At 44.3% G+C, this 11,217-nt stretch overlaps 1 protein-coding gene across 1 annotated transcript; it reads left to right on the plus strand.

The window, feature by feature from the left end:
* Positions 1–829: 829 nt before the first annotated feature.
* LOC118393826 (synaptotagmin-4-like) lies at positions 830–10,239 on the plus strand. The gene is made up of 5 exons (XM_035786939.2): positions 830–968; positions 2,561–3,585; positions 4,608–4,782; positions 5,073–5,239; positions 5,489–10,239. The coding sequence occupies exons 1-5, from the start codon at positions 947–949 to the stop codon at positions 5,636–5,638; spliced, it is 1,539 nt and encodes a 512-aa protein (XP_035642832.1). The 5' UTR covers positions 830–946; the 3' UTR covers positions 5,639–10,239.
* Positions 10,240–11,217: the final 978 nt, after the last annotated feature.

Consider the following 11,217-nt stretch of genomic DNA (forward strand, 5'->3'; position numbering starts at 1 on the left):
TAATAACTCCAACCTATGTGTATGTATTCTTCCGACTTCAACTGTACGTGATAACTAATTGGATTTGCTGTGTCTTATATGGAGAAACAAAGAGATCTGAGAGGAACTGACAGCACACGCAAGCATGCACACACAAACAGAGAGTTACAATGATTACTCATCCACATCTCAAAGAGGCAGGGAAGCTTCTTCACAAAGAGGAGTAGGATGCATTTTCTGCCCAAAGCGAAGAGCCTGCATACTCTAAATAGATATTCCTCACTGTCTTTCCCTATATAAGGGGAGACACATTAGAAATGGGATCATACTGCGTGTGTGTGTGTGTGTGTGTGTGTGTGTGTGTGTGTGTGTGCGTCCATGTCGAATGTGAGAGGGAAATGGGGAGTGGGTTGACACAGGACAGATGAAGGTAGAGGTAGTTGCAGATAATGGGAGGTGCCCATTTCTAAGTAATGGGTACCATGTGGGCAAAATGCCTGTACCATTTAGTCAACGGTAAGTAAGTGAGATCTGAGGAAAGACAGGTTTCTTGGTGCAGCCTTTGGTCTTTCACTGTGAGTCATACACAGAGCGTGTGTATGTTTGTATGTGTTTGTATTCTCTTATTAGGTTACACTATTTCATGATTATTGAATTGATGTCTTAAAATGTTAGATGTTGATGAATTAATAACTTTATCTGACTTCATTTGTATCAAGGTACTTTTTTATTAGGTCATATTGTCAATAAGAAATACGATGCGAATTAGCAGCAATGGTTTACTTTTTAGTTCAGCATATCCTCCCACCGACCCCTCTGATTGGCTTAAACGGCCGGTCTGTCACGTCAATGCAGAGACCCACTGAGGAAATTCCCAGTGCGCGTGCAGGATAAAGCGGGAATGGATCTCACGCACAAACCTTCGTTCACATTGATGTCGGTGGAATATTAAAATAAAATCAGAAAAATGACGCAATATGCTCTAGGAGGTAAGAAACGTTATCATAATTTTGGTCAGTTCTGTTGCACTTTGAAATTCAAGTTAAGTTGGTATGAGCTATGTCCTATTGTGAATTTGCTTGTCTTCATCTCAAGGTTGAAAAAATGACAAGCTTAATACTTTATGAAAACCAGATCTTAATGTATTATTTTAAATTAAACTTCTGTTAATGTGGTGCATAGTTTACATACTAATGGGTACACATTTTTACGTGGCAATGTAAATATTATTTGATGAAGACATCGAGGACCAACAGGTTACAAACAGCATGAAGATAACGTCTAATACAGGACAGTAACGATGTGGTACACCTTTTAATGGATTTAATTTAAGAATGAACAAAACCATTCTAAATCATGGTTTAACAAAACAATTTCAAATCAGTTCGATTGTGTAAGCTACAAATGACCAGTGGAAATGATCTAGTGTAGAATATATACATCTGGTTAGAAATGCATACATGTTGCTATATAAAATAATGTATTAAATAGTATTGATTTTATTTGGGCTTTTTCTGTCTCTTTTTGATATGTAGTGGTTTAGCAGCCCATGTAATGCAAAGAGACAGGAAATCTGTTGGTCTCTGTATTAGAATTGTGGTCCTTCTGTAGCACAGTTGGTAGAGCATGGCGCTTGTAACGCCAGGGTAGTGGGTTCGATTCCCGGGACCACCCATACGTAGAATGTATGCACACATGACTGTAAGTCGCTTTGGATAAAAGCGTCTGCTAAATGGCATATTTTTTTATTTATTTATTTAGAATTCATAGAGACCAAAAGATTTCCTTGTAGTCATATTAGCATAGGAATTAGCTGTATCAGTTCTTTATAAGAGTCATTGTCTTCACTTTAGAGATGTATGTCTACTGGCTAAACAGTAGAATGGCCAGATGCCCTGGTGAGTCATGAACAGGGTGATCTCTGGTTCACATTCTCCTTGAAAAGGACAATTTTTTCAGAGCTTCTCATTCTCAATCAAACAGATTGGGCCTGATGGATGAGTCATAGTCGGAGACTGTCTGCCAGAAAGCGTTTACGTTACAGGACAAGTTACTTTTCGGTGTCTGAAATGGCACCCTATTCTCTTTATAGTGCATTGATTTTGAGTAGGGCCCTGGTCAAAAGTAGTGCACTAAAGAGGTAATATGGTACCATCCCTTGGTGTCCCAATTACATTGCTTATAAATCGATAGTAAAGTGAGATGAGATGAGAGCTGATATCGCCTCCTACACATGTACTAAGCCTCGTTGAAAGCAGGAAATGTGACTCCACCGCATTCAGATCAGTCTGCTGCTCTGGTTTAAATCAAAGTCCACAATTCCCATTTCCAAAAGAGAACAATTAGTTAGAATTAGGACCCAAAGCCATTTCCTGTTTAATCTCATAATGGATGATGGGTGTAGAAACTTAATAAGTTAAGGGCTGTATTGGCAAATAAATAAGTTAAATAGAATTATGTTCAATGATTCATAATGAATAGGAGCAAATTGATGGGGGCCTCTTGCGCTCTCACTCTCTTTCTCAGTCTCTGCATTTTTTAGTCACTAATGTAATTGAAACGTAACCCCTTCTGTGTCCAGTCCACCTGCAGATTCTGCTGGCAGTGGGTCTGGGAGTGTTCTGCTTCTGCCTGGTGCTGGGCTGTCTACTGTGTTGGCGGAGAGGGAAGTATCATCCACCAGAGGACAAAGAGGCTCCACTGTCCCCTTCCTCAGGCACGTGTGAACGGGTCACCGTGACCCTGACCCCCTCCTCTGGCACCTTACCCATCAAGCAGCAGTATGAGGAGCTAGACGGGGATGTCCTGGACCTCCCCTCCCACAATAGCAGCTCCTGCCCCTCTGAGAATGACCTCACCACCCTGCCCTTTGAACCTTGCCCCCGGTCGTCCTCCTCTGAGCTGAGGTCCTCCCCCAGGTCCTGCTTCCCCATGCGTCGCCTCAGCACCCCGGTTGTGTCCTCCTCCTCCCACTACAAGCCTTCAGGCCATGGCCGCGCCTCCCTGCCCTCCATCCCCAAACTGGGCCTAGTCTCCAAGACCCGTCGGGCGCTGGAACGCCGCTACTCCGTGAACGGTGACAACTTCCTGTACAGCGAACAGAGCCGCCTGACCAGCCCTCGCAGTGCCATGCACCCTCCTGGCCCTCAGAGGGAGCTGTCCCAGCCACAGTATGGCTCCAGCTCCAGCTCCCTATCCATCCCCACCAAGCCTGCTCCTCTCCTACACTTCTCCCTACTCTTTTCCCCGGCACGGGGCACTCTGACCACCAACATCATGGGCCTGCCTGGGGCGGCACGGCGGCGCAGTGGGGTGTTCGTACGAGCCAGCCTGCCCCCGCTCTGCCCCTCACCCCAGCAGGGGGCATCTCGGCGGCCCAGCCTCAGCCCAGAGATACAGTGCCAGAGCCTTGTGCTACAGGTGGGCTCTGTGGAAGAGCTCCGCGCCTGCACCCTCCGGCTGGCTGTGTTCAGCAGGGACTTCTCAGGCCTGAGAGAGACAGCGCTGGGAGAGCTGGAGATGCCTTGTGGGGAGATGGACTGGGAGCCCGACATAACTGTCACCTACACCAGGGAGCTCACCCCCACCAGGAGTAGGCTGAAAAGGGTAACACATTATGCCTGTCATTTTACAAGCCTAGGGCACTAATCATAGAAATAGAACGACATAGATATATATAGTTATTCTATTTCTATGGGCACTATAGCCCTACCATCTTAGACCTCTTTTTTCAGTTAACTTTACGCACAGCAAAACTACACACGCTGGGGCTATGAATAGCCCATATCATGCTTTATCTATGAGGGAATGTGTCAGGCTAATCTAATCAGAATAAGGACTGGGCCAGCGGCCGTTAGCAGTTTTTCCACTGTTGTTGGACATGGTGACATTGTCGTTTGTGACTGGAGAGCAAACATGTGGAGTGCAGTGTGCCATGGCCTCTGGTGCTGTGGCGGCTGTGCCAGAAGGCATTACTGACAGCCTGAGCTGGTGAGAGGGAGAGAGCTAGGCCTCAGGCGCTGGGCTGAGCGAGCATGGTGATGTATGAATGGACATTATGTCGACACCATGTCTTATCAGTGGATCTCTCCGTGAGGCTGGATGGCAGCATGCAGGCGCCTCTGATCTCAGCTACAAGGCACAGAGAGATGTCATGCATACTGCACATGTGATTGTGGGAAACTTCACGTGTATGAAGCTCAATGAGTTATCACCCAATGAGAAAATGAATAGAAGTAGAGAGATGGTAGCTGATAGTTGGTGTGATGATGTTGTTGTGATCTCTAATGGTACTGTGGTGGTGCAATGAGATCAGATCTAAGTCACCATATTACTGAAGTGAATCTCCCTTGTTGGGTGATCTCCCATTAGATTCCACTGGTCTCACAAACACAGGCAGGCTCACAGCTGCATGCTCACTAGGTCTGGGCCCAGGGTGCTGTCGGCTCTAAATAATCAACTAATGAGATTCATTATGGATGATAATTTAGTGGCAACAACATGTCGTTCTTTTTACCCTGTGTTTTCTACTTTAGTTACCTCAGGACACAAAGAAGAACGTGCTTAATAAAACAACAACACACTGTGCTCGTCTCTTCTTCTTATTAACTCAGCCTCTCCCCTCCCAGAGTATGAGTTCCCAGGAGACGTTGGGTCGTAGGAAGAGTTCGCTCGGTGCTGCTCCACGGGCCCTGGGTCAGCTCTTCATTCTGCTGCAGTACCAGACACTGGCCCACCGCATCAAGGTGATGGTCCGCAAGGCTGAGAACCTGGCCAAACTCTCCCGGATGCCAGGAGCAGCAGGTATGATAGGTCCATTATCTTTCATCCCAAGCAACATACAGAACTGTCGAATCAATACACAACTCTGGTGTTGCCAGCACTATGCTTTAAGCCACTGAGCCATTATTTAGAACCACCCCAGTCAAGCCCTCAATCCCATATCCAGTCTCAGCCTTTGTCACAGTCATATTCCCAGGCCCCTGCCACCCTGATTGAGCTCCTTATGAGATTACAGATACTGATGGGCCTCATGTCATATCCTCTCTCTCTCTCTCTCTCTCAAGTTGATTGTTGCTCTCTTGTCCCTACAGATCACTACGTAGTCATCAACCTGCGTCAGGATGGGAAGGTGATCAGTACGAAGGAGACCAAAGGGGCGGGGGGACACAACGCCGTGTGGAACGCTCCCTTTCTCTTTGACCTGCCTGTTGGTGACATCACTCAGCTGCCTCTTGCTCTGGAGTTCATCATCATGCAGGTAGGAATGACTCAGTGGTGAAGAATTAGGAGAGTGCAACCACGGATAATGTAATAACAGATCATGTAATTACTTGTTTGTCCACAGTTTTTATTACATCCTCAATTATGTTACAAGTCTTCCATCAAATGTATCTTCTGTGCATTTGCGTCTTACAACTATCTGAATGTTATTTTTATACAAAAGAAATGTCTCAGACCTCATTTTACTGTATATGGTCAGAGAGCAACCAACCTCTCTCTCCACCAGGGGCGGCTCTACACGAAGAGCAGCATGCTGGGCCGTGTGTTGATTGGCTGCGAGGCCCCAGAGGCAGGACAGGGACACTGGAGGGACATGTGCAGTCAGGGACAGGTGGAGACAGCGTACTGGCACCCCATCGCACCAGAAGTCGTTTAGGACTTTATAGCTGACCTTATGGAGGTGTCAGGAGGGTCAGGACGTTGCTGGAGAGAGGACAGGTGATAGAGGGCTTGCCAGACTAATGGGACACGCACAAAGGACGAACAGCAAATGGACTATCGGTGATGGTACCTGAAAACATATTGTGACGTCATTGCTTTTAGACTTGTAGTATCTGATACTTACTGTTCCACACTGCCCTAACAGTGAGATACAGGCCACAGGACTGACTGCCACTACGGCTGTATGATACCAGTTGCATGGATTTGTGTTATGTGTTGGTGCTGTTTGTATCATAGAGGACAATCTGTCAGTCCCACACATCTTTAAAGCTGGAATCCTTCATTGAAACTACAGCAAAGCGGCTGCCCCACCTGTGTTTTGGTAAAAAGCTGGGGGATGAGCTTGGAGAAAGATAATCACTCTCAAATTCATAGCCAGGACTGAACATCCATGATATCAAAATTATAGTTTTAACCATGTTTTTCAGGCTATACAGTGTTTGTTTGCATTTACATCGTTGACAAACGTTGGAGTTAAACAAGCTTGTATTTTGGGTTCTGATGGAGTAGGACTGTTTAAATAAGCTCATGGGGCATTTACAAGTTATATTTTTCAAGAATCAATGGGTATACTGTATCATTAATTCCAAAGTCCAAAGATGGGTGTAGCAACTAAGGATTCCAGCTTTAATGACCATTGTCTGAATTCTTAAGTCATGGCCAAAACACAGTCATGGCCAAGTCATGGCCAAAACACTTCTTGAGTCATGGCCAAAACACTTCTAATCGTGGTTTATTGTGACGTTCTGTGTCAGTATTTGTCCTCAGCATTGATCTCTGCTTGCTTTGTTTGTGTTTTTCTCTTGTGGTACTTGTGGTCTGTGCTACTTGCATGATTGGGACCTTTGCCAGACATTAGCGTGATTGAAAAAGTGATCATCATGCGCCATACTCATGAAGACAGGAGTCTGAAAAGCCATTTGCGTACATCAATCAGCCAACAATTGATGACTGTAACTGTGTAGGCATTCCTTTTAAGGGACTTATAGTGTACACATTATGTCATGGGACTTTCATTTATTTTAATCAGCATTGATAAATGGAATGCCTGTCTTGTATTGCTAAAACTCCATATTTATGCTTTTTAACAGAGAAAGCTCTCACAGTTGACATGTGTCTCTGAATGATATTGATGTGATGAAGATACCATATGTTCTGTCATATTTATAGATAGTATATGTTCCATGCACTAGAATATTACATGCACCTATTACAAACAAAATACCACAGTTGACTACTGGAGTAAAATGCCTGATATGGAAAGACTTGTAGAACTCAATCTTCAGTCGTTGTTTCTTATGTAGTGCTGATGGCATGTCTTTTGATGGTTATAAATATCCATATGTAGCAATGTTGCTGCCGTCCCTCTCCTTGCTCCAACCTGGGCTCAAACAAGGGACCCTCTGAACACATCAACAACTGCCTCGCACAAAGCATTGTTAGCTATCGCTCCAAAAAAGCCATGACGTTTGCAGAGAAAGGGAAACAACTACTTCAAGGTCTCAGAGTGAGTGACGTCACCGATTGAAATGCTACTGGAGTGCATCGCTAACTAGCTCGCCGTTTCACACTGGTTACACATAGATTGAGTTTAAAGAGCAAAGATGATGTAATCCAACACCTAGGGTGCTCTTACGTCATGATTGACGGTTGTTCAGAGAGACATCACAATGTGTAAATAAATGTGGGATATTTTTGTATCTCTGAGGATTAGTCAGCAGAAAAGAGATTTTCTCTCTTAATTCCCTGCATAAAACTAACCCAATTAGTTGGTCAGCTCTGCTGCCCTTTCTACTACAGTACGTACGACCCCCACACTGTCGTAGTTCCGGATATCAATTTATAGCTCAATCACTTACAGTGTATTTGGAAAGTACTCAGACCCCTTAATTTTTTCCACATTTTGTTATTCTAAAATGGATTTAAATAAAGTAATCCTCATCAATCTTACACACAAAATTCAGACCCTTTTCTATGAGACTTGAAATTGAGCTCAGGTGCATCCTCTTTCCATTGATCATCCTTTAGATATTTCTACAACTTCATTGGAGCCCACCTGTGGTAAATTCAAATCAAATCGTATTTGTCACATACACATGGTTAGCAGATGTTAATGCGAGCGTAACGAAATGCTTGTGCTTCTAGTTTCAACAATGCAGTAATAACCAATGAGTAATCTAACCTCTAACAACTCCACAACTACTACCTTATACACACAAGTGTAAGGGGATAAAGAATATGTACATAAAGATACATAAATGAGTGATGGTACAGAGCGGCATAGGCAAGATGCAGTAGATGGTACAGAGTACAGTATATACATATGAGATGAGTAATGTAAGGTATATAAACATAAAGTGGCATAGTTTAAAGTGGCTAGTGATACATGTATTACATAAAGATGCAGTAGATGATATAGAGTACAGTTTATACATATACATATGAGACGAGTAATGTAGGGTATGTAAACATTATATTAAGTGGCATTGTTTAAAGTGGCTAGTGATAAATTTTTACATCAATTTCCATTATTAAAGTGGCTGGAGTTGAGTCAGTATGTTGGCAGCAGCCCATCAATGTTAGTGGTGGCTGTTTAACAGTCTGATGGCCTTGAGATAGAAGCTGTTTTTCAGTCTCTCGGTCCCTGCTTTGATGCAGCTGTACTGACCTCGCCTTCTGGATGATAGCGGGGTGAACAGGCAGTGGCTCGGGTGGTTGTTGTCCTTGATGATCATTATAGCCTTCCTGTGACATCGGGTGGTGTAGGTGTTCTGGAGGGCAGGTAGTTTGCCTCTGGTGATGCGTTGTGCAGACCTCACTACCCTCTGGAGAGCCTTACGGTTGCGGTGATACAGCCTGACAGGATGCTCTCGATTGTGCAACTGTAGAAGTTTGTGAGCGCTTTCGGTGACAAGCCAAATTACTTCAGCCTCCTGAGGTTGAAGAGGCGCTGCTGCGCCTTCTTCACAAAGCTCTCTGTGTGGGTGGACCAATTCAGTTTGTCCGTGATGTGTACGCTGAGGAACTTAAAACTTACTACCCTCTCCACTACTATCCCGTCGATGTAGATAGGGGGGTGCTCCCTCTGCTGTTTCCTGAAGTTCACAATCATCTCCTTTGTTTTGTTGACATTGAGTGTGAGGTTATTTTCCTGACACCACACTCCGAGGGCCCTCACTTCCTCCCTGTAGGCCGTCTCGTCGTTGTTGGTAATCAAGCCTACCACTGTAGTGTCGTCCGCAAACAGTGCAGTAATATCTAACAATTCATAACAATAAACACAATACACACAACCTAAAAGTAAAAGTATAATAATGGAATGAATATGTAAATATTAGGATGAGCAATGTTGGAGTGGCATAGACAAAAATACAGTAGAATAGAATACAGTATATACATATGAGATGATGCAAAAATATGTAAACATTATTAAAGTGACTAGTGTTCCATTATTAAAGTGGCCAGTGATTTCAAGTATATGCATATAGGACAGCAGCCTCTAAGGTTCAGGGTTACGTAACCGGGTAGAAGCCGCGTAGTGATAACTATTTAACAGTCTGATGGCCTTGAGATAGAACCCGTTTTTCAGTCTCTCCGTCCCACACACCTGTCTATATAAGGTCCCACATTTGACAGTGCATTTCAGAGCAAAAACCAAGTCATGAGGTCAAAGGAGTTGTCTGTAGAGTGCCGAGGCAGGACTGTGTCGAGGCCAGTGGTGACCCGACATTCAGGGCAGGTGTGGCAGAGAGCTTCTTGAGTAAGGCAGCTCCAAAATGCAGGTGTTTCAGCCTAACTCAGCACTTTCTGTGGTGGTGGGGCAGCCAGCGGAAAATACACAGCGTAGGGGTTGGTAATCTTCTCTGGTTGCGCCATGGTTGGCTCAGTGTCCTGTCACTCATGGGGACACTACGTCACTGCCAAATCTAAGGGTAGAGCTTGAAAATTCAAGCCCCTTTGGTGCTGCCATAGAGTTACATTAGAAGTGACCATCCAAGAATGCTCAAGGTCATTTGCCACAGATAAAATGACGTCAAATCACGTTATATCTACAGTAGCTTTGATTGGACTGATCATGTCAACGTCATACTTTCAAAATCTTAGCTAGCAGTCATCATCATGAATCAAGTCAACAATCTACTGACAAATACTTTTTAATTCTTGTAATATGAAGAGAAATTATGGATAAAACGTATAGGTGCTCATCTGCCATTGGACATAAACATTACACAGGTTGGAAATCGCAAATTCATCAATAAATGGTTTGGAAGGAATGTGCAAAGGAATGTGCAAAGGAGTGTGCAAAGGAGTGTGCAAAGGAGTGTGCAAAGGAGTGTGCAAAGGAGTGTGCAAAGCTGTCATCAAAACAAAGGGTGGCTACTTAGAAGACTCTAAAATCTCAAATCTATTTAGATTTGTTTAATACTATTTTTGGTTACTACATGATTCCTTCCATATGTGTTATTTCATCATTGTGATGTCTTCACTATTATTCTACAATGTAGAAACGAGTAAAAATAAAGAATAACCCTTGAATGAGTAGGTGTGTCCAAACTTTTGACTGGGACTGTACCGACAAAAGGTTTTGGATATCTGCTTATTTGTAGAGCCAGTATCAACTATTGCAGAAAGCTAACTCGCTGTCACCCTCTAGAGGTTCACCCATTAAAACAGACAGTGTTATTCATGTGCTTTAAGAGTCAACACTCATATAACATAGAGTAAGAAGGTCATGCCTCCCTTTCAGTACTTTCACTTTACGAACATCACCTATATGTAGTCATAGCAACATACCAATTATCATAAGTATTACTACAGAGGCCATAATAGGCTGTGGATCCAGTCCCTGGTAGCTGTCTGTCCATTAAGCCGGACTCATACAGGCAATACAGACTGGCTAGAGTTGCACCAGACTCTACAGGTGTGGACGGGAGGTTTAGCCATCAGTGAAAATCAGAACATAACCAGAACATGAGCTTTTACACTGTCTGTCTGTCTCCCCCTCCCTCCCCTCCCCCTCCCTCCCTCCCTCCCTCCCTCCCCCTCCCTCCCTCCCTCCCTCCCTCCCTCCCTCCTCCCTCCCCCCTCTCTCTCTCTCACATTGCGAACGTCACGCCTATTGATCCAGGTTATGAGCGAAAGCAGAGCAAGGGAAGATCAATATCCTTGGCTCTTGGCAAGGTGGGTAAAGACACAGAGGGAGGTGACTCACCTTGAGGGGACAACTGTTTTTAAGAGAGAGGTTGCTCCCCCTTACTCCACCACCCCCAGAAAGAGGCTGGCGGATAGAGAGTAAAGGTCAGTGAGTGGATCTCTCGGGGGAGACAGAGTTAGGCTGAATAGTAGAGTAGGACCACAGTTTTTGTTTTTGTATATTAGGACCCCCTCTTAATTTATTCTGAAGAATGCTTCGCATGTGCTTGGTCAGAAATGGCTGTTTCTCCGATGAATAGAGTGTAGCACCGCCATCTATTGGCCTGATGGACTACTAATGCTAAAGCATGTAGAATATAC

Source organism: Oncorhynchus keta, chromosome 14, assembly GCF_023373465.1.
Source record: "Oncorhynchus keta strain PuntledgeMale-10-30-2019 chromosome 14, Oket_V2, whole genome shotgun sequence".
Classification (NCBI taxonomy): Eukaryota; Metazoa; Chordata; class Actinopteri; order Salmoniformes; family Salmonidae; genus Oncorhynchus; species Oncorhynchus keta.

Bases quoted from the DNA above. Each gene is read 5' to 3' on its own strand.
- LOC118393826 (XM_035786939.2), top strand. From the start codon at position 947: ATGACGCAATATGCTCTAGGAG. The intron at 3,586-4,607 runs GTAACACATTAT...CTCCCCTCCCAG, and splicing joins CCAGGAGTAGGCTGAAAAGG to AGTATGAGTTCCCAGGAGAC. The intron at 5,240-5,488 runs GTAGGAATGACT...TCTCTCCACCAG, and splicing joins TGGAGTTCATCATCATGCAG to GGGCGGCTCTACACGAAGAG.